General features: G+C 40.0%; 1 protein-coding gene across 3 annotated transcripts in view; it reads left to right on the plus strand.

Annotated features, from left to right (window-relative positions):
* Nucleotides 1-24,772, plus strand: part of mettl15 (methyltransferase 15, mitochondrial 12S rRNA N4-cytidine) — a 230,386-nt gene that overhangs the window by 190,865 nt on the left and 14,749 nt on the right. For all 3 annotated transcript variants that reach the window (XM_062030809.1, XM_062030828.1, XM_062030818.1), the window contains exons 4-5: nt 1,222-1,413; nt 20,112-20,290. In XM_062030809.1, coding sequence (XP_061886793.1) covers nt 1,222-1,413; nt 20,112-20,290 — 371 coding nt within the window. The remainder of the gene's footprint in view (nt 1-1,221; nt 1,414-20,111; nt 20,291-24,772) is intronic.

Consider the following 24,772-nt stretch of genomic DNA (forward strand, 5'->3'; position numbering starts at 1 on the left):
ACCCGCATGCGGACATGACGTCGCACGCACTGCAGTGTTTACGGAAGTTAAAATGGCTTCAGCTTTGGTCTGTTTCAATACTGGCAAATTTGTGGCAATTTCAAGGATTTTGTGCAATCAAAGTCAACATTTTGTGAACCGAATTATTGCGGGTGGAAGATAAAGAAGGAAGAGGATAAGTGTTTTCGCTCTCGCAGTTTTACGGGACAACTTGCTTCAATGTCTGCTTGAAGAGCGTGTCTGTAGGCGAGCAGTTGGAGACAGAAGTGGTAGAAGTTTATTATTATTGTCATCGGTTTTCTGCTCTGTTTATTTTGTAACCGTCTATTTTGGCAAATAATTATGATGCTAATCACTTTTTGATGACCTTGTGGTTGGATGAATGTGACTGGAGCACAGGATCGTTCACATTGACGACGCATTACATAAATATACGATTCAGGCTTGTGTCTGATATGAAAAATTTGGAATTGCACTTTTCATATCATACAGGTCGGAATTGGCTTGCTGTGTGAACAAGGCTTGGGAAATCGGTATGGAGCTTACGGTCGGGTACCGATTCAATATGATGTATATTTTAGTTAAACCAGTATTATACGTATAGACATTTACCTCCAAATTCTTCAGGACAACCTAAAATCATCAGCCCGGAGGTTGGGTCTTGGGCGCAGTTGGGTGTTCCAACAGGACAATGACCCCAAACACACGTCAAAAGTGTTAAAGGAATGGCTAAATCAGGCTAGAATTAAGGTTTTAGAATGGCTTTCCCAAAACCCTGACTTAAACATGTGGACAATGCCGAAGAAACAAGTCCATGTCAGAAAACCAACAAATTTAGCTGAACTGCACCAATTTTGTCAAGAGGAGTGGTCAAAAATTAAACAAGAAGCTTGTGGATGGCTACCAAAAGCATCTTATTGCAGTGAAACTTGCCAAGGGACATGTAACCAAATATTAACATTGCTGTATGTATACTTTTGACCCAGCAGATTTGGTCACATTTTCAGTAGACCCACAATAAATTCATAAAAGAACCAAACTTCATGGATGTTTTTTGTGACCAACAAGTATGTGCTCCAATCACTCTATCACAAAAATATAAGAGTTGTAGAAATTATTTGAAACTCAAGACAGCCATGACATTACGTTCTTTACAAGTGTATGTAAACTTTTGATCGCGACTGTATGTGTTGATATATATATTTTTCTTTTTTTGTCCAGTGGCCAAGTGAAGCCATTACTTGGACGATTCAGCGATCTTGAAGTCCTGCTGTCTGGCATCAACGTTAAAGAGGGCAGTATTGATGCTGTCCTGTTGGATGCTGGCTGCTCTTCCATGCAAATGGATCAGGCAGAAAGAGGTTTCTCACTCAGCAAGGATGGACCCTTAGACATGAGGATGGACGGCGAGAGGTAACACATTTTAATCGTATTTACATTTTACTTGTGTATGCTACCAGACAAGCAACATATTCTGACCTCTGCATACGTTGATTTTACATGTTAATATTGTTGTGAAAAACAAACCAAAGAGAAAGACATATTTTTTTAAATAGTGGCCATCTATAGTCTAATAGAGCAGTGTTTTTCAACCTTTTTTGAGGCAAGGCACATTTTTTTCATTTAAAAATACGGAGGCACACCACCAGCAGAAAACGTTAAACACGTGCCTTATTTTGAGTTTGTTGGTGTTTTCCTGTGTGTAGTGCTTTAGTTCTTGTCTTGTGCTGTTATTTTGGTGTTTTCCTGTCGTAGTTTCATGTCTTCTTTTGAGCGCTATTCCCCACACCTGCTTTGTGTTAGCAAGCAAGGCTATTTAAATTGTTGCTATTCTTCTTTGTGTGGACATTGTTACTTGCCAAGTTATGTATGGATGTACTTTGTGGACGCCGTCTCTGCTCCACACGCTGCAAGTTTTTGCTGTCGTCCAGCATTCTGTTTCTGTTTACTTTGTAGCCAGTTCAGTTTTTACTGTCGTTTTACATAGCCATCCCTCTGCTTCATTGCCTTTTCCTTTCCTTTTTTTTCATTTTTGGTTTAAGCGTTACATACCTTTTTACCTGCACGCTGTGGTCTGCATATTGGGATCACAGTTCTACAGTCGAGTTCTACACAGCACGGACACTAAGGAACGGCACAGTATTTGCAGATTATAATTATTGATTTGCAAAAAATATTTTTTGGACCAATTGGGTGAAGTTGCATAATTTCCCACGGCACACCAGATAATATCTCGCGGCACACTAGCTGAAAAACACTGTAATAGAGGACGTGCCTCATGTAGTCTTTTGGTTTCTCATTTATTTTATATATAAACTAGGGCTGTCAAAGTTAACGCGCCAATAGCGCGTTACCTATACGTTTCTTTAACGGCACTAATTTTCTTATCCATCCATCTTCTTCCGCTTTTCCGAGGTCGGGTCGCGGGGGCAGCAGCCTAAGCAGGGAAGCCCAGACTTCCCTCTCCCCATCCACTTCGTCCAGCTCCTCCCGGGGGATCCCGAGGCATTCCCAGGCCAGCCGGGAGACATAGTCTTCCCAACGTGTCCTGGGTCTTCTCCGTAGCCTCCGTGCCCGAAACACCTCCCTAGAGAGGCGTTCGGGTGGCATCCTGACCAGATGCCCGAACCACCTCATCTGGCTCCTCTCGATGTGGAGGAGCAGCGGCTTTACTTTGAGCTCCTCCCGGATGACAGAGCTTCTCACCCTATCTCTAAGGGAGAGCCCCGCCACCCGGCGGAGCAAGCTCATTTCGGCCGCTTGTACCCGTGATCTTGTCCTTTCGGTCATAACCCAAAGCTCATGACCATAGGTGAGGATGGAAACGTAGATCGACCGGTAAATTGAGAGCTTTGCCTTCCGGCTCAGCTCCTTCTTCACCACAACGGATCGATACAGCGTCCGCATTACTGAAGACGCTGCACCGATCCGCCTGTCGATCTCACGATCCACTCTTCCCTCACTCGTGAACAAGACTCCGAGGTACTTGAACTCCTCCACTTGGGGCAAGATCTCCTCCCCAACCCGGAGATGGCACTCCACCCTTTTCCGGGCGAGAACCATGATAATGCCTGATTAATGTACATGTGTCCTGACTCCGTTTTGACCCTCGAGCCATTACGTAGCTTGGTCAATGTAATGGCGTTTCGTTGCTGTTAAGCCACAAACTTGAAATAGTGAGCAGAAATGCACAAAGAAAAGGGTACATTAAGAAAATCCCATGTCAAAAGCCATCGCCATGAGACAACATCACTGCAGCAATAAATGTTTTCTGGCAGATTGAAACAAAGTGAATATTATTTTATAACCTGTTCTGATTGATAGTCCCCAATCACAGAATTTTTGGCAGGCTGAATATTACATTTTGATAATAAATCGAGGTTAAAACATTGTCATGCATTTATTCAGGTAGAAATATCACAGATTGCAATAGCAAACATTTTTGACAATCAAACCATGTTTGTAACAATCCACATTTATTACACGCATGTTATTAATGCGTGAAATTGGTATTTAAACATAGTGTAGCTCCTCCTCTAAATGCAAGTGCTCCTAAAGCAGGAATACAAATTCTGTATACCTACATAATACAAAATCTGGCAAGACACCAGCGCACTTCAGGTGATTTTTTTAATTATATGTCCAGTTTGTGTTGAGCTGTTTAAAAAAGCATAATATTAAAAAAAACATTTAATTAATGTAAACTAATTGTTCAGTCATGGTATTAAATACTTGAAAATGATCTGAAATGATCTGAAAATTATCACTTATTAATAGCAAAAAATATCTCCATCTGCAATCATCATGATTAATTTTAAGTTAACTATAAACAAACTGCGATTAATCGCGATTAAATATTTTAATTGTTTGATAGCCCTAATTTTGACACATCCTTTTTTCTGGTAGGTAGTAATTGTCTTGATTGCAGTTCACAAAGCCTTTTCTTCACACATGAACAAATTATTAAATTAGGCCTTGTCTGGATGTGACTCGTTGATACAACACCGTGTGGACGCGTTTTGTTTTTCAACCCGGCAGCAAATCAAAACCCAAACATTCCTGTGTAGATGGGGCCTTATTGTCTTTATACACTGATCATTTAAATTGAGCTACTCTATAGTAAGGAATGGCAATATTGCCTAACATCTGTATCGCAATATACATTGCGATATAGATAGCGATATATGTTGTTACGGTTGGGTGGTTAATTGGTTATGTGCAGCTCGTTTCCCCAAGCTGCAAACGGAACTCCGGAGGCAGCGTGCAGGTAGGACAATGATTTATTATCCATAAATCAGGCAAAATACAAAAGTACCGGAAGCGTGCCGATAGCACGGGAAGCTAAGGAAAACGCTAGCGGGAAAGCTTAGCATAGAAACTGGAATCAGAAGCTAGGATTTACCAACGTAATGTTGCATGAAGCAAACAAAAACAGCCAGACAGAGTGTGGCGAAAGGCAGGAATAAATAGCTCTCTGATTAGTGCCCAGGCGCAGGTGAGCGTCCCGAACACTAATCAGAGGCAGGTGAAAATAATCAGCACTCATGGCAACCAAGAAACACAAACTCAGGGGTGCTGAAACAGAACTAAGAGTCTTAAACAGAACTAAGAGTCTTAAACTAAAACAAAACATGATCCGGATATGTCACAATATATTATTTGGTATGTAAATTATTACAAAGCCTTTCAAAACGAGATGTAAAGGCTCCTAATTTAGCTGCTGAAGTATTCAGTAACATAATACATAATATCCGATTATATTATTTTCCCCAAACTATTATTAATCTACTTGTTAATTAAAGGCCTACTGAAATGAATTTTTTTTATTTAAACGGGAATAGCAGATCCATTCTATGTGTCATACTTGATCATTTCGCGATATTGCCATATTTTTGCTGAAAGGATTTAGTAGAGAAAATCGACGATAAAGTTTGCAACTTTTGCTCGCTGATAAAAAAAGCCTTGCCTGTACCGGAAGTAGCGTGACGTCAGAGGAGGTAATATTCCTCACAATTTTCCTTTGTTTACAATGGAGCGAGAGAGATTCGGAGCGACAAAGCGACGATTACCCCATTAATTTGAGCGAGGATGAAAGATTCGTAGATGAGGAATGTTACAGTGAAGGACTAGAGAGGCAGTGATGGACGTATCTTTTTTCGCTCTGACCGTAACTTAGGTACAAGCTGGCTCATTGGATTCCACACTCTCTCCTTTTTCTATTGTGGATCACGGATTTGTATTTTAAACCACCTCGGATACTATATCCTCTTGAAAATGAGAGTCGAGCACGCGAAATGGACATTTAAAGTGACTTTTATCTCCACGACAATTCATCGGTGACACACTTAGCTACTGAGCTAACGTGAGAGCATCGTTCTCAAATGAAGATAGAAACAAAATAAATAAAACCCTGACTGGAAGGATAGACAGAAGATCAACAATACTATTAAACCATGTACATGTAACTACATGGTTAAAAATTCTCAGCCTGGTAAGGCTTAACAATACTGTTGCTAACGACGCTAAGGCTAATTTAGCAACTTAGCAACCGGACCTCACAGAACTATGATAAAAACATTAGCGCTCCACCTACGCCAGCCAGCCCTCATCTTCCCATCAACAGCCGTGCTCACCTGCGTTCCAGCGATCGACGGCGCGACGAAGGACTTCATCCGTAGGTTTGGCGGCAAGCATCGGCTAGGCGTCTTCTAAGTAAGTAGTCCTTGTTGTGTTGCTGTAAGTATTGTACTTAGCCGCTAATACACCGATCGATCCCACCTACAACGTTCTTCTTTGCAGCCTCCATTGTTCATTAAACAAATTGCAAAAGATTCACCAACACAGATGTCCAGAATACTGTGGAATTTTGTCGAAGAAAACAAGAGGTTTTTGTATCGGGTCCGATGGGGTCCAACCACTTCCGTGGATTTTGTGACGTCACGCGCATAAATCATATCCAAAGGAGTTTTTCAACCGGAAGTGTGGCGGGAATTTTAAAATTGCACTTTATAAGTTAACCCGGCCGTATTGGCATGTGTTTCAATGTTAAGATTTCATCATTGATATATAAACTATCAGACTGCGTGGTCGGTAGTAGTGGGTTTCAGTAGGCCTTTAACTGTCAATAGCTGATTACTCTCTGTTGTAACATTTTTCTATCTACACCTTTGTTAAAATGTGATAATCACCTGTTCTTCTGTTCTTTAGATACTTTACATTAGTTTTGGCTGATACTACAAATTTGGGTATCAATGCAATACCAAGTAGTTACAGGGGCAGTATTGGTCATACCAATGCACATTTACAAGTTCATTTATGATTGACTGTTTTATCACAACTATAATCAGACAAGAAAACTCAAGATGGCGGTGTAAAAAGATCAATTACATTTATAAATGATGTCCTACTACTGGCACTGATTTAAATCCTTTGGCTTTTGCCCTAAATCCCTTATTTCCTGAGTTCGTAAACAATTTCAAAATTGCCAAAGGGTTTTTTCATAGTATAAAATATTTATCTAACCACTATGGTATATCGACCTAATACAAAACTACTTGGTATCATTACTGTCCATTTTTGTATCAATCCACTCACCTTTGTTTTCAGCTTGAGGTTAGCATATTGGGAGACCAGGCTTTCTGCTTCGCGGCTCCCAGTCTGTGGAACGCTCTCCCTGACCACCTGAGGGCACCACAGACTGTGGATGCTTTTAAAAAAGGCTTAAAAACCCTTCTTTTTAAAAAAGCCTTTTTTTAGATGTATGCATACTAGTTCTAGCTATTAGGCTGTTCTAGTTTTTATTTTTTTATTATCTTTTTATTTATTTATTTTTTTTAATACACTGTAGCACTTTGAGGTTGTTTACTCAATGTAAAGTGCTTTTTACAAATAAAATCTATTATTATTATTATTATTATTATTATTATTATTATTATTATTATTATTATATTCTCTTACTGTGTGTTGTTTAGCATGTTTAGCTATTTTTTTTCCTACAGTGATTCTAGTAAGAAACATAGTGTATTTTCCAACATGGAGATGAGGATTACTGACTTAGAAGTGGCTTTGCACCATGGAGGGACATTAGCCGCTAGCAAGAATGCTAAATTCAGTTTGTTAGCTTGTCGCTGTCAAATTTGCGGGACACAGCTAGAATGTGTCATCAACATGCATGTTCTCGATATGACGATAGTATTAAAAGGCTCTATAGTCAGCCAAATTGATATCATTTATATCGTACATCGTTAACAGTCATGGTCAAAAGTTTACATACACTTGTGAAGAACATAACGTCATGGCTGTCTTGAGTTTCCAATAATTTCTACAACTTTTTGTGACAGACTGATTGGAGCACATACTTGTTTGTCACAAAAAACATTCATGAAGTTTGGTTCTTTTATGAATTTATTATGGATCTACTGAAAATGTGACCAAATCTGCTGCGTCAAAAGTATACATACAGTATACTTTTGGGCCATTTTTGCTGCCAATGAAATTGGTGCTTTACAGAGAGTAAATGGGACAATGAAAAAGGAGGATTACCTCCAAATTCTTCATGACAACCTAAAATCATCAGCCCGGGAGTTGGGTCTTGGGCGCAGTTGGGTGTTCCAACAGGACAATGAACCCAAACACAGGTCAAAAGTGGTAAAGGAATGGCTAAATCATGCTAGAATTAAGGTTTTAGAATGGTCTTCCCAAAGTCCTGACTTAAATGTGTGGACAATGATGAAGAAACAAGTCCATGTCAGAAAACCAACACATTTAGCTGAACTGCACCAATTTTGTCAAGAGGAGTGGTCAACAATTCAAGCAGAAGCTTGCCAGAAGCTTGTGATGGCTACCAAAAGCACCTTATTGCAGTAAAACTTGCCGAGGGACATGTAACCAAATATTAACATTGCTGTATGTATACTTTTGACCCAGCAGATTTGGTCATATTTTAAGTAGACCCATAATAAATTCATAAAAGAACCAAACTTCATGAATGATTTTTGTGACCAACAAGTATGTGCTCCAATCACTCTATCACAAAAAAATAAGTGTTGTAGAAATGATTGGAAACCTAAGACAGCCATTACATTATCAAGTAATCAATCAATCAATGTTTATTTATATAGCCCTAAATCACAAGTGTCTCAAGGGCTGCACAAGCCATAACGACATCCTCGGTACAAAGCCCACATAAGGGCAAGGAAAACTCACCCCAGTGGGACGTCGATGTGAATGACTATGAGAAACCTTGGAGAGGACCACATACAGTATGTGGTTAATCCCCCCCCCCCCCCCCCCCTCTTGGGGAGACCGAAAGCAATGGATGTCGAGTGGGTCTGACATAATATTGTGAAAGTCCAGTCCATAGTGGATCCAACATAATAGTGAGAGTCCAGTCGATAGTGGGGCCAGCAGAAAACCATCCCGAGCGGAGACGGGTCAGCAGCGCAGAGATGTCCCCAACCGATGCACAGGCGAGCGGTCCACCCCGGGTCCCGACTCTGGACAGCCGCACTTCATCCATGGCCACCGGACCTGTGTCCCCCCCTCATCCACAAGGGAGACGGGGGCAGAGGAGAAAAGAAAAGAAACGGCAGATCAACTGGTCTAAAAAGGGGGTCTATTTAAAGGCTAGAGTATACAAATGATTTTTAAGATGGGACTTAAATGCTTCTACTGAGGTAGCATCTCTAACTGTTACCGGGAGGGCATTCCAGAGTACTGGAGCCCGAATAGAAAACGCTCTATAGCCCGCAGACTTTTTTTGGGCTCTGGGAATCACTAATAAGCCGGAGTTCTTTGAACGCATATTTCTTGCCGGGACATTTGGTACAATACAATCGGCAAGATAGGCTGGAGCTAGACCGTGTAGTATTTTATACATAAGTAGTAAAACCTTAAAGTCACATCTTAAGTGCACAGGAAGCCAGTGCAGGTGAGCCAGTATAGGCGTAATATGATCAAACTTTCGTGTTCTTGTCAAAAGTCTAGCAGCCGCATTTTGTACCAACTGTAATCTTTTAATGCTAGACATAGGGAGACCCGAAAATAATACGTTACAGTAATCGAGACGAGACGTAACGAACGCATGAATAATGATCTCAGCGTCGCTAGTGGACAAAATGGAACGAATTTTAACGATATTACGGAGATGAAAGAAGGCCGTTTTTCTAACACTCTTAATGTGTGACTGAAATGTGAGAGTTGGGTGGAAGATAATACCCAGATTCTTTACCGAGTCGCCTTGTGTAATTGTTTGGTTGTCAAATGTTAAGGTGGTATTATCAACTAGATGTCGGTGTCTCGCAGGACCGATAATCAGCATTTCCGTTTTCTTGGCGTTGAGTTGCAAAAAGTTAGCGGACATCCATTGTTTAATTTCATTAAGACACGCCTCCAGCTGACTACAATCCGGCGTGTTGGTCAGCTTTAGGGGCATGTAGAGTTGGGTGTCATCAGCATAACAGTGAAAGCTAACACCGTATTTGCGTATGATGTCGCCTACCGGCAGCATGTAAGTACTAAAGAGTGCAGGGCCAAGAACCGAACCCTGGGGAACTCCACACGTTACCTTAACATAGTCTGATGTCACATTATGTGAGACGCACTGCATCCTGTCAGTAAGATAAAAGTTAAACCAAGACAAGGCTAAGTCTGACATACCAATACGTGTTTTGATACGCTCTAATAAAATATTATGATCGACGGTGTCGAAAGCAGCGCTAAGATCAAGAAGCAGCAACATAGATGACGCATCAGAATCCATCGTTAGCAATAGATCATTAGTCATTTTTGCGAGGGCTGTCTCCGTAGAGTGATTTGCCCTGAAACCGGATTGAAAGGGTTCACAGAGATTGTTAGACACTAAGTGTTCATTTAGCTGCTGTGCAACAATTTTTTTGAGGATTTTCGAAATAAAGGGATCGAGGTTAGGTCTTTTGAGCAGAAGATGAATAACCGCTTTTTTGAATGCTAGGGGAACAGTGCCAGAGGAAAGTGATACGTTTATAATATTTAGCACTGATGGACCTAATAGTACAAACAATTCCTTGATAAGATTCCCAGGAAGTGGGTCAAGTAAACATGTTGTTTGTTTTATCCCACTTACATGCCGTAATAATTCCTCTAATGTTATTTCATCAAAAAGAGAGAGACCATTTTGGAGGGCAGTATCCGTCGTATATACAGTCATATCTGTGTTAATAGAACCGAGTTGTAGCTGGGATGCATTGTCTTTAATCTCCTTTCTAATGAGTTCAATTTTCTTATTAAAGAAGTTCATAAAGTCATCTGCCGAGTGGGTGGAGCTACTGGGAGGAATCCCTTCTTGGGTTAGCGATGCTACTGTACCAAACAAAAAATAAGGATCGTTTTTGTTGAGGCGGATGAGATTTGAGTAATATTTAGCTTTAGCTAAGGTAAGCATGCGTTTATAAGTTATTAAACTATCACTCCATGCTTGATGGAAAACCTCAAGTTTAGTCGCGCGCCATTTGCGTTCAGCTTTCTACATGATAATTTATGAGCTCTAGTTTCTTCTGTAAACCATGGGGTGCGCCTTTTAGGGGCCCTTTTTTGCTTTAGCGGTGCTATACTATCAATGGTTTCGCGCAGGGCGTCGTCAAAGTTGTTAGTGAGGTTATCAATAGAGCAGACATAATTTGGCTTAGTGAGGTTATCAATAGAGCAGACATAATTTGGGAATGGTGCCATTACCGAAGGCAGTAAGCCAGCAAGAGTCATCGTTGTGGCAGCATTAATGTTGCAGCTGCTATAGCAGTTATTATTATTATTAGCTTGTTGACAATGAGTCAGAACTTCAAATTTTATAAGGTAATGATCGGACATTACTTTAGTATACGGGAGTAGCATAACTTTAGAGGTGGTGACACCACTGACAAGCACTAGATCTATCATATTACCGTTGCGATGCGTGGGTTCATTTATTATTTGTGTAAGACCACAGCTATCAATTATAGTCTGGAGCGCCACGCACTGAGGGTCCGATGGGGTATTCATATGGATATTAAAGTCCCCATTATGATTATATTGTCGGCGTGCGTCACTAGTTCAGCAAAGTCCGAATAGGGCCCAGGGGGGGCGGTAGATAACAGCCAGGTCGAGAGGCAGCGGTGTGACAGACCTCATAGTAAGCACCTCAAACATTTATATTTATTATTTAGGTTAGGGGTAAGGTTAAAGTTTTCATTTTATATTAGTGCGACCCCCCCACCCCTTTTAAGGGGGCGGGCAATATGTGCCCTCGTATAGTCAGGAGGAGATGCCTCATTTAGCGCAAAAAAATCATCAGGTTTGAGCCAGGTTTCACTAAGACCAATGACGTTAAGATTGTTGTCTCTAATGACCTCATTAACTAATAACGTTTTGGAAGACAATGATCTTTTGTTTAAAAAGCCCATATTATAGGTATTGGGCTGTTTTGACGAGTTTTTGTTGAGATTATCCATAGTAGCAATATTAACAATGTTGCGTTTATTATGCGTAGTGCACTTTAAATAGTTTCGACAATATCTAGGGGTTTATATAACCGGAATTTTTTGCTTGGTGCTGCGATAAACTGAACGCATCATAATTTGCCACCTCAGTAGAATGCATGTCTACCTCTGACACAGTCACTGCAGAAAAAATATTATGTGAGTTGTGTATTATTCTAAGAGAATTGCTATGTGTGCATGGATTATCCAGTCTGGCGCTGGCTAGTTCTAGCTTAACTGAATCCTCACCCGGACTAGCAGACTCTGTAATCGCCTGTGGCCGGGCTTGCTCTAGTGTAGTTAGTCAAGTGAGACTTAAACAGTAGTCTATGTTCCTAGTCAGGATGATGGCGCCTTCCTGGTTAGGGTGAAGGTCGTCTCTCATCAGCAAGCCTGGTTTTCCCCAGAAAGAGGGCCAATTATCAATAAACGTTAGTCCCTGTTGTCTACAGAAGTAGTAGTTGTTAAGCGAGACTAATCTGCTATATCATTGCCTCTCGCAGGCAGGGGGCCAAGGACAATTACTCGATGCCTGGACATCTTTCTAGCGAGATCACAAGTCCTGGCTATGTTTCTCTTTGTAATCTCTGACTGTCTCATCCTAGTGTCATTGGAGCCAACGTGTACAACTATATTCGCATAACTAGCGGTGCGATTAGCCTGTCGTACGTGTTTACTAGGCCTACTGCGAGTTAGCTCCTTAAGATAAGCTTCAATGTCAGGTGCTCTGGCCCCGGGAATACACTTAATTGTGTCTGGTTTGCTAAGCTTTATGTTTCGGGTGATGGAGTCCCCTATGACTAAGGTGTGGTGCCCGGTATACTGGGGTGTAGGACTAGCTAAAGTGCTAAATATATTATGCGTCTCAACCGGTACACGGTAGCTTATAGGTTGCTTAGGACTGCTATAAACTGGGCTAGTCAGCTCGCTACAGCTAACGCTAGCAGATGTGTCCGCAACATCTAAAGTTACGAGATTACTCTGCTCTAACTGGCGGACACGGCCCTCTAGCAGAGCCAGCCTATCCATGAGTAAGGTGCACGAAGCGCAGGAAGCCATACTCACGGTTTTTTCTGTCACCGAGTGAAGTTCCTGCTGTCTTCAGAGAAGTGGTCACGGTATGCGGGGAGTAGATTACTTCCCACCGGCGCTGCCTTTCTCCACGCTAGCTTCGTTAGCTTAGCACCTAGCTAGCTGAGGAAAGGGTTGTGAGACAGAGATCGGGTGATTTGCAAGTTAAATAGGACTACTAAATATGTTTGAGAAGTAGTAAGGAAAGCTGCAAAACAGTTAAAAGCACACAGATAGAACGATACTTAGCTTTTTCGCAACAGCAACAGCGAGCAGTCAGCGACAACATTATGTTCTTTACAAGTGTATGTAAACTTTTGACCAGGATTATATATCGCGCAACCCTACTTGCACTTATCAAAAAAATGTTTTACCTGTTCATATGAACTTTGGTCATTATCTGGAAAAACATGACTATTGAACATAGGGGATTAGTTTAGTTTAGTCTTTATTTGAAGGTACAATGCACAGAAACATTAAGTTCAAAGACAGATATGTTCTGTACCAGATTATAGCTAAATAGCTAATTTCCATCTGCAGTCCCTGGCTACCTAAATTAAAGGGATACAAAAATCATGCAATAAAATTATGACAATAAAAACATACTATAGCATGTTTTTAAATTAAGAAAAGTCATAAAATGCCCTTTCATGTACACATACTTAATATACAATACAACCACACCTCATTTACATCATCACACAAAGACAATACATGCTTTTGTTCACATCTGTCATCATTTGTAAAAACAACCATGATTTTAACACACACACCTCACAATTTACAATAAAAATGCTCTCATGGATAAATATAATACACATTAGGTTGATGTGTCAAACATAATGCCCACCTTAGTGACCGTGTGAGCAGCTTTGATTGCTCCAAAGCCACTTTTTAACTTCAATTGTGAATGAAGAGTAATCTGTTAGACTTTTCAAGTTTGTTGTGAGGTCGTTCCATTCCTTTATGGCTTTATATGAAAAGGCTGATTGTGCAAAAGAGGTTTTACATCTGGGTACCCTACACTGCCCCCTGGTGGAGGCTCGTGTGTTTCTAGTTGTCACAGCAGATGTAAACTGGACAAAGTGCTTAAGTGGCGCTGGTGCAGTGTTATTTAGGATTCGATGGGCCATTCGTATTGATGCTAATCTTTGAATGTTAGCTAAATTTAACAATCTAAATTTTTGGAGAACTAAACAGTGATGGTGGTGTTGTGGTTTTCGGTCAAGGATTTTGAGGGATTGTTTGTGCAAAGTTTCCAATGGCCTCAGTGTCATTTTGCTTGCCTGCGACCAACATGTTATACAATAATAAAAACGAGACGTAATCATTGCATTAAAATAAGTTTGAACTGCCTCCAGTGTTAATGAATTCCTGATACATTTGAACGTTTTTATGTTGTATTTAAGACTCTGGAACATCTGTTTGATATGTTTTTTAAAGCCAAATGTTGGCTCTAAAATGACACCCAGGTAACAATATTCACTAACATTTTGTATTATTTCCTTATTAACCGTTATATTTGGAAAGGATGACATTTTATATTTGTTTACAAAATACATTGTTGCAGTTTTCTTAATGTTTAATGTAAGACAAGAGTCATGTAGCCATCTTGCCACCTTCTCCATGGCTGCTGTACGTTTTCTGGCAACCGTTTCAGCGTCCTTTCCCCAAGTATAAATAACCGCGTCATCTGCATACATCTGGATATTTACATCCCCACATACAGATGGCAGGTCGTTTATATACATGGAGAAAAGAAGAGGGCCGATATTAGCGCCTTGTGGCAGGCCAATATCAGTAGCAGTGAAACTGGATGTTTTGTTATCAATACGGACACATTGGGTCCGACCAGATAGATATGACATAATAAAGGCCAGAGTATCTGTCGACAGTTTAAACGATGTTAATTTTGTTGTTTTGTCAGTTTGATTAAACTGAATTGTAGTCTACGTAGTTGTTTTGTTTATTGTTCATACGTGGTTCTTTAAAATAAATTAATAATACACTGTTATTAGTAATGGCGTTAAAAAAGGGGATTTTCTTGGTTACGATATCTTCCACAATCAGTTTTGTGGAATAGAATAGCAAACACTTTTAAGGCGATGTGCTGGGAGGGTTACTATCACACAAGGCTTGGCAAGACAAGACAAATAAATTAGCTAGAAATCAACACTATGTGGCTTGTCACACATTAATCAGTGCTGTTGATCATCTTGGTGAACTTATTGGATCTACAAACCCCGTTTCCATATGAGTTGGGAAATTGTGTTAGATGTAAATATAAACGGAATACATTGATTTGCAAATAATTTTCAACCAATATCCAGTTGAATATGCTACAAAGACAACATACTTGATGTTCAAACTGGTAAACTTTTTTTTTTGTGCAAATAATCATTAACTTTAGAATTTGATGCCAGCAACACGTGACAAAGAAGTTGGGAAAAGGGGCAATAAATACTGATAAAGTTGAGGAATGCTCATCAAACACTTATTTGGAACATCCCACAGGTGAACAGGCAAATTGGGAACAGGTGGGTGCCATGATTGGGTATAAAAGTAGATTCCATGAAATGCTCAGTCATTCACAAACAAGGATGGGGCGAGGGTCACCACTTTGTCCACAAATGCGTGAGCAAATTGTTGAACAGTTTAAGAAAAACCTTTCTCAACCAGCTATTGCAAGGAATTTAGGGATTTCACCATCTACGGTCCGTAATATCATCAAAGGGTTCAGAGAATCTGGAGAAATCACTGCACGTAAGCAGCTAAGCCCGTGACCTTCGATCCCTCAGGCTGTACTGCATCAACAGGCGACATCAGTGTGTAAAAGATATCACCACATGGGCTCAGGAACACTTCAGAAACCCACTGTCAGTAACTACAGTTGGTCGCTACATCTGTAAGTGCAAGTTAAAACTCTCCTATGCAAGGTGAAAACCGTTTATCAACAACACCCAGAAACGCCGTCGGCTTCGCTGGGCCTGAGCTCATCTAAGATGGACTGATACAAAGTGGAAAAGTGTTCTGTGGTCTGACGAGTCCTCATTTTAAATTGTTTTCAGAAACTGTGGACGTCGTGTCCTCCGGACCAAAGAGGAAAAGAACCATCCGGATTGTTATAGGCGCAAAGTTGAAAAGCCAGCATCTGCGATGGTATGGGGGTGTATTAGTGCCCAAGACATGGGTAACTTACACATCTGTGAAGGCGCCATTAATGCTGAAAGGTACATGCAGGTTTTGGAGCAACATATGTTGCCATCCAAGCAACGTTACCATGGACGCCCCTGCTTATTTCAGCAAGACAATGCCAAGCCACGTGTTACATCAACGTGGCTTCATAGTAAAAGAGTGCGGGTACTAGACTGGCCTGCCTGTAGTCCAGACCTGTCTCCCATTGAAAATGTGTGGCGCATTATGAAGCCTAAAATACCACAACGGAGACCCCCGGACTGTTGAACAACTTAAGCTGTACATCAAGCAAGAATGGGAAAGAATTCCATCTGAGAAGCTTAAAAAATGTGTCTCCTCAGTTCCCAAACGTTTACGGAGTGTTGTTAAAAGGAAAGGCCATGTAACACAGTGGTGAACATGCCCTTTCCCAACTACTTTGGCACGTGTTGCAGCCATGAAATTCTAAGTTAATTATTATTTGCAAAAAAAAAATTAAGTTTATGAGTTTAAACATCAAATATCTTGTCTTTGTAGTGCATTCAATTGAATATGGGTTGAAAATGATTTGCAAATCATTGTATTCCGTTTATATTTACATCTAACACAATTTCCCAACTCATATGGAAACGGGGTTTGTACTTAAAAAACAATCACGTCAAAATACATCGTATTAAATTCACTGCATTAATTATCTTTCTCCAGCACGTTATGTATTCTTCAGTCAGTTAGTTAGTTATTTAGTTAGCAACATAGCTCAAAAAGTTATGGCCAGATTGTAATTAAACTTTCAGGAAATGTCAGAACAGGAATACGGAATAAATGATAACGTTTTGGGGCTGATCTGGATCAATGTCTGGATTCAGGACTTTGTACCATTGGGCTCTGGGACATTCACTCACTTTTTTTCTTGTTTTTCAATTTTAGGGAAAATAATTAGGGATGTGCCGATTGATCGGCCATTAATCAGTATCGGACATTTGATCTTGATTCATGTCTTTTAATACCAATCACAGACGCCGATCCCCTCTGGCTAGTATTGTATTTATTTTTAGTCCTCCTGCTGACAAGCTAGCAGCTAATTATGTATCTCTGTGTACAATGTGGAAACACTTCCCTCAATGAATTATAATCACCTCCATTATGGCAGATAAACGGCATTTCTTAATTTCTTAAGTATCGTTATCAAGTATTAAGACGAGGTTAATCATGTTACACACCGAGAGCAAGCGGAAGCAGGCATCCTAATTGCTAAGCTAACCAATAAAACAGCTAGAAAGTTTAAAAAGTGTGGATGGAACCATGTCACAGCAGAAAGTAAGCAGCGATTAACAATAAATTAACAAGTATATAAATTAAAGTCTATCAACAGGATAATATAACAAAAAATGTTGTGTCAGCATTGTCACAGCCAGAATGACACAACACGTAAGAGGGTGGCTCGATCCATTAATTGGTGGTGTTGAAACCAAGGGTAATATCAGTATATGATCAATACTTGAGTGATGTTATCCATTCATTCTTTTCTCAAAATTTAGTTTTTAGCTTTTTATTAATGTTTTAATTTCAGTAAATAATTCTCTGGACACAGAAGGACTTTGAGGGCAAAGAAAAGGACTTTAATGAGTAACTAGATGAGGCAATTCCTGAAGGAATTGCGTGTGAAGGCTCCAATGCTGAGGTTGAACTGAAATCCAGGAATTATTTTTAGAATTGTTGAAGAAGAGCAGACAATTCCTGAACAGGCTGAATATTTGGAAGTTGGAACAGTTTGAATCAGATGAAAAATGTGGGAATTGGGGAACTTTGAAGAATGTCCCATTGATTTAAATGTGAATTTCCCAAACATTTGGGAATTTCGGGAAAAGCGGGATTTTTTTTTTAAATGGTTAAAATCTTTAATGGTCTGAATGTGTTGAAACGGTTGGTGTTAAAATTGTTGAAGTTGGTCGAGAAATGTTGAAGTAGTAACATATTGAATTGAGAAATGGTATTATGGAAGTCCTGGAATTTCGGGAAAACCGGGAATTTTTCCAGTTCAAAAAACAACTTTGTTTTTTCTCCTAATTAAGAGGAATGTTTTGACGGTGGAACGGTTGAAGTGGGTTGAAAAACGTGGAAGGAGTAGTCGCCAGAAAAAAAGGGTGGAAATAGGGCTTTGGAAAACTAGGAATTATGGAAAATCCTGGAATTTTTTGGAACTTGGAAAAAGGGAAGTTTGAATTTCCAGAATGGTGAAATGTGTTGAAGGGGGAATGATTTGAATTGGTTGAAAAATGTGGAAATAGTGGAAGTTTGAAAAATTGGCCAATTAATTTTGAATGGGAAAAATGTCCCTGAAAACCTGGAATTCTGGGAAATCTTGGAATTTTTGGAATTTGTTAAGGGAAAGCCCGCGATTCCCGAATAGGTTGAACAGTTTGAAGTTGGAACGGTTTGAATCGGATGAAAAATGTGGAAGGTAGAGCGCGCCAAAATTTGGAGAAGAAGAAGAAGTTGTTGAATAATAAATAGATTAATTTTGGTGTAGAAAACCATATGCTTTGGAGCATTCACACAATAAATAGTAGTTTTTGATTTTGTTCAGTTATTGTGGACTATCGACTTTGTTTTGCTCAAACCATTGTATGTAATGAAAGAGAAGTAGCTAAAATAGAGTGCTGATATTGTCAAACATTCAATAGCACTAACAATAAATACATTGAAAAATGTACAGTTAATAAATATGATCAGTATTGGTATCGGCAGATCTCACTCATGATAGATTGGTATTGGAATCAGCAGCAGAACATCCCTAAAAATAAAACAATACTAAGTTTAGTGAGACATTATTGACCTATTAATATTTTCCTTGAGAGCGGGTCTAATTTTTGTTTTTAATTTGTATGTGATGTAGGGCTGTGCGATATATCCAATATACTCGATTTATCGCGGGTTTGTCTCTGTGCGATATCGAAAATGACTACATCGTGATACTTGAGTATACGTTCTCACGCTGTTGCTTTTAGCTGCGGGCATTACACTACAGGCGTTTCTCGCTCTTTCTTGTCTCTCCTTCTCACTGAGACATAAAAACGAGCGCACCTTGTTACGCGTAACATGACGTTGCACATGACACGCCCTCGCGGAGCAGAGAGGTAGCGACGCGGGTAACTTTAGCTGTGGTGCTAACGGTGCGGTGCGAGTGGTAATAGGAGAGAATGAAGGTGCAAATCTGGTAACAAATGGAGGAAGAAGAATTAATTCCCAAGAAAAACATCGTCTGGTGGTGGTTTGGCTTCAAGCGGGAAGATGTCGAACAGACAACCGTAATATGTCAACTATGAGGCAAAGCGTTGCTACAAAAAGTATCACCACTGCCAATGTAGCATCATTTGAAAAGTCACCCCCTAGAGAATAAGGAGTTCTTAAAACTCTGCATGTCAACATCTCGGCCAGTGCCACACCAACAAAATGCCCAAGCAACCATGTCCACATCAACACTGTATGAAAAAAATGGTCAAAACAGAAGGAGATGACATCCACTATTTGATTTCCTATTATGCAGCTCATTTTTATTTGACAGTTATTGAAATATCTTGTGTGACATCATGCACAAAAGTGCACTAATAGCTTGTTTTAAAAGGTATCTTGCACTTTCTGTTTTGAAATGACATGAATGTTTGTGCCACTGCTTAGTAACTGTTTAATAAATACAGTTTTGGTAAATTGACTTAGTTGTGATTTCCCTCTCTGCATGAAAGTTTGAAATGAGCATATATTAATGCAGTATGAAGAAGAATGTTTTAATGTAGACACATAGAATCATCATACTGCTGTGATTATATGCACCAAGTGTTCATTAAAGGCTAAGGCAAAATATAGAGATATATATCGTGTATCGTGACATGGCCTAAAAATACCGAGATATTAATAAAAGGCCATATCGCCTAGCCCTAATGTGATGTTTTACAAGTAACCTAGAAAAGGTGCATTATCCTTAATGCTTTACATTTAGTTGCCAAAATGTAATTGAAGCATTATTGACGAAAATGTTGGGAAATTTCGCCAACTCACCTAAAACTAAATAAATGGAGATGACTGAAGAATGGCGAGAATGCATTTTAGTCAAAAGACTGAATTTAAATTAAAAACTAAATTGAACACTGCGTCAGAAAAACCTGAATTTATATGGAACAATGTTTTCTTGCATGACAACACATTTCAGCATCTGCAGCATCCCACCTAATGTAACATCACCATGCACTTGTCTTGGATCCCTCACAAATCATTTTCAGCCATGAAGGTTTTCAGCTCTGTCACACTCATGGCAGGATCCACTGCTGTCAGCAAGGACGTGACGTCGCCGACTTTAATTGGTCTTCCTTTTGTGCGTAGGTTCGCCGACATGCCCTGTGCTGCTGACGTGGTGAATACCTTAGATCAACAGGCGCTCACTTCTATCCTCACTGCATACGGGGAGGAGAGGCACGCCTGGAAAATAGCTTCAGCCATTGTGAAGGCACGCCGGGTCAAGCCCATCACCCGGACGCAGCAGCTGGCCAGTGTGGTAGCAGGTAGCGAGACATGAACCTGAATAATTCCCGCGGCTTTCTGGAGGCTTTAGCAGAAAATAAAACAAGCTGAGTTAAAAGCCTTTTTCCCAGTGGGAAATTTCAAATCGCTTGCACTACGATATTTGTCACTGTCTTCTCTTCTGTTTGTGTTCCCTTTCCTCTTTAAAAACAGCAACGACAAAGATAGATGAGCTTGAAACACTTGGTCAATTTCTTATCATAAAGCCCCTTTTAAATAGATATGCCCTATTTTTCAGAGTATAAGGCGCACCTAAAATCCTTTCATTTTCTCAAGAATCGACAGTGCGCCTTAATACCCGGTGCGCCTAATTTATGTATTAATTCTGGTTGTGCTTACCGACCTCAAAGCAATTTTATTTGGTACACAAGAGATTTGTGTGGACTGCAGGTTGACACCTGTTCAATAAATGATGCAAGTAAGTACCCGCAAGCAAGCAACACCAAAACGTGTTCCATTGACAATATAGAATAGGGGTCTCCAAACTTTTTGACTCGGGGGCCGCATTGGATTAAAACAATTCGGCCGGGGGCCGGGCTGTGTATACGTTTGTACAAACCCCGTTTCCATATGAGTTGGGAAATTGTGTTAGATGTAAATATAAACGGAATACAATGATTTGCAAATCATTTTCAACCCATATTCAATTGAATGCACTACAAAGACAAGATATTTGATGTTCAAACTCATAAACTTTATATATTTTTTTGCAAATAATAATTAACTTAGAATTTCATGGCTGCAACACGTGCCAAAGTAGTTGGGAAAGGACATGTTAACCACTGTGTTACATGGCCTTTCCTTATAACAACACTCAGTAAACGTTTGGGAACAGAGGAGACACATTTTTTAAGCTTCTCAGTTGGAATTCTTTCCCATTCTTGCTTGATGTACAGCTTAAGTTGTTCAACAGTCCGGGGGTCTCCGTTGTGGTATTTTAGGCTTCATTATGCGCCACACATTTTCAATGGGAGACAGGTCTGGACTACAGGCAGGCCAGTCTAGTACCCGCACTCTTTTACTATGAAGCCACGTTGATGTAACACGTGGCTTAGCATTGTCTTGCTGAAATAAGCAGCGGCGTCCATGGTAACGTTGCTTGGATGGCAACATATGTTGCTCCAAAACCTGTACGTACCTTTCAGCATTAATGCCTCCTTCACAGATGTGTAAGTTACCCATGTCTTGGGCACTAATACACCCCCATACCATCACAGATGCTGGCTTTTCAACTTTGCACCTATAACAATCCGGATGGTTCTTTTCCTCTTTGGTCAGGAGGACACGACATCCACAGTTTCCAAAAATAATTTGAAATGTGGACTCGCCAGACCACAGAACACTTTTCCACTTTGTATCAGTCCATCTTAGATGAGCTCAGGCCCAGCGAAGCCGACGGCGTTTCTGGGGGTTGTTGATAAACGGTTTTCGCCTTGCATAGGAGAGTTTTAACTTGCACTTACAGATGTAGCGACCAACTGTAGTTATTGACAGTGGGTTTCTGAAGTGTTCCTGAGCCCATGTGGTGATATCCTTTACACACTGATGTCGCTTGTTGATGCAGTACAGCCTGAGGGATCAAAGGTCACGGGCTTAGCTGCTTACGTCCAGTGATTTCTCCAGATTCTCTGAACCCTTTGATGATATTACGGACCGTAGATGGTGAAATCCCTAAATTCCTTGCAATAGCTGGTTGAGAAAGTTTTTTCTTAAACTGTTCAACAATTTGCTCACGCATTTGTTGACAAAGTGGTGACCCTCGCCCCATCCTTGTTTGTGAATGACTGAGCATTTCATGGAATCTACTTTTATACCCAATCATGGCACCCACCTGTTCCCAATTTGCCTGTTCACCTGTGGGATGTTCCAAATAAGTGTTTGATGAGCATTCCTCAAATTTATCAGTATTTATTGCCACTTTTCCCAACTTCTTTGTCACGTGTTGCTGGCATCAAATTCTAAAGTTAATGATTATTTGCAAAAAAAAAAATGTTTATCAGTTTGAACATCAAATATGTTGTCTTTGTAGCATATTCAACTGAATATGGGTTGACAATGATTTGCAAATCATTGTATTCCGTTTATATTTACAACTAACACATTTTCCCAACTCATATGGAAACGGGGTTTGTATATATATATATACATATATATATATATATATATATATATATATATATATATATATATATATATATATATATATATATATATATATATATATATATATATATATATATATATATATATATCGCACACTAATTGACTGAAAGAGCGTGCACTTTGCCGATGTCACATTATCGATGAGAAAATGCATTGCTTGAGCCGCTAGTTGACACCGAGACTAACAAGCAATAGAAAATGGATTAAAAAGGACACATTTTCAAAAAAAATAATAATAAAAAAAAAAAGTTTTTTTTTTTTTTTAACTTGAGATTTCCCGCAGGCCGGATTTTGGACACTGGCAGTTCCGGATCCCATGTTTTAGTTTGACTTTGGTAAGCTACGAAGCCGCACCGTTTGATGCAACTCGGCGCATTACGGCTCGGGTAGTCAGACGTACTGTGCTGCAACATACGGGTCCTATTATGGTGTGTGTATAAGGACACCAAAATGGCACCTATTAGGAAATGTTTTATCTGGCATTTTGTTGTGCAATATTATGCAGAACCAACTTCTCTTACCTATGGGTACCTGCTGTTGTGTGTTTGGGTTCCACGTAAGTCCCGAAAATTTGCGCGGGTCCGCCATTGTAGTCAAAAAGCTCCTTCTTTTTCTCTAGCCTCCTGTTGTGGGGCATTCATCCTCTGCTGTTACCATTTCTAACATAAAGTAGCGTACACTTCTAACTTATATCTGTCAGTGGACTCGCTATGGAAGTGCTAAAAACTACCGGTGCAGCAAAAGACGACGGGTAGAAGAAGCTGTCAAAGTGGAGGCATGCCCACAAACAACGCATCTTGAAAAGATGTTCAGAAAGCGGCTTGAAGGTTGTCTGTAAAACATATTCCATGCAACATTTTGACCAAAAAAAGACCATTACATGTTATGCAGACCACCTTTTAAATGTATTTAAAAAATCATAATATGACCTCTTTAATGCGCCTTATGGTCCGAAAAATACGATATTTTCTATTTTTCTTCTGTTGATAGACTCTCACGCATTCTCTCCTCGTCCCCCTGCTGATATACACGTGACACTCTTGCAAACACACACGCTGACACACATTTTTTGCACAATGCCATGCATGCAAATATTTTCTTTGCTGATTGTTTTTGCTTTTGCTTTTATGCCTCCCAAGATTTGAGGCGTCGGATGATTGAAATGCTGCAGTCAATAGGCTGCGTGTGCGTCAGCGTCTCCATGGGAGAGAAGGTGTGTGTAAAAGCACTGTTTGATTTCTTCTGAAAAATATCACTAGTTTTGCTGATTAAAAACAGCCCAGGTCCTAATTGAAGCAAGGAGCACTCTGTGACCACCTGTGCACAAAAATGCTGACAAGAACAATTCAATTTAAAGCGAAAAATACAGAGGTTGGTACCTTGCCTCATGATTAGGTTTTTGACAAAATATTTTGCCAAAAGTTGGTCCCGGGTTTCGTATACTGTCTTGGTTGTACCAAACAATGGCGGCGAACAATCGAATGCATAACTCCGCAGAAACGAGTGACCATACAACAAACCCTACTTAATTTTTTTTGGACTGAGCACAACTGTGGCCAAAAAATGTCACTATTAACCCACGTTGATAAAGAAAGTGAGAAACACAGCAAAGTAAGAAGGCGGCGTCCGCGTTGCTTTCCCCTATCCTCCTTTTTCTCTCCACACATCATCATCTTTGTCAACAAGAGTCATCAATAATGTGATGTAAAATCTAAATGTATCTATTTCAGTGGTTCTCAAACTTTTTTCACCAAGTACCACCTCAAAAAAACCTTGGCTACCCAAGTACCACCATAATGAGCAACATTAAAATACAGTAGCGTAGTAGGGCTAAGTATTCATTAGAAACAAGGCAGAGGTTTTATTTAACAAGTATATTTAATACACTATATTGCCAAAAGTATTTGGCCACCGATCCAAATGATGAGAATCAGGTGTCCTAATCACATGGCCCGGCCACAGGTGTATAAAATCAAGGCATGGAGACTGTTTCTACAAACATTTGTGAAAGAATGGGCCGCTCTCAGAAGCTCAGTGATTTCCAGCGTAGAACTGTCATAGGATGCTACCTGTGCAAAAAATCCAGTCTTGACATTTCCTCGCTCCTAAATGTTCCAAAGTCAACTGTCGGCTTTATTATAAGAAAATGGAAGAGTTTGGGAACAACAGCAACTGACAGAGAGTGCTCAGCGGATGCTGAAGCGCATAGTGCAGAGACTTTCTGCACAGTCAGTTGCTACAGAGCTCCAGGATACCAAAACATTTTGGACAATTCCATGCTCCCAACCTTGTGGGAACAG

This window comes from Entelurus aequoreus, linkage group LG02, assembly GCF_033978785.1.
Source record: "Entelurus aequoreus isolate RoL-2023_Sb linkage group LG02, RoL_Eaeq_v1.1, whole genome shotgun sequence".
In the NCBI taxonomy this organism is placed as follows: domain Eukaryota; kingdom Metazoa; phylum Chordata; class Actinopteri; order Syngnathiformes; family Syngnathidae; genus Entelurus; species Entelurus aequoreus.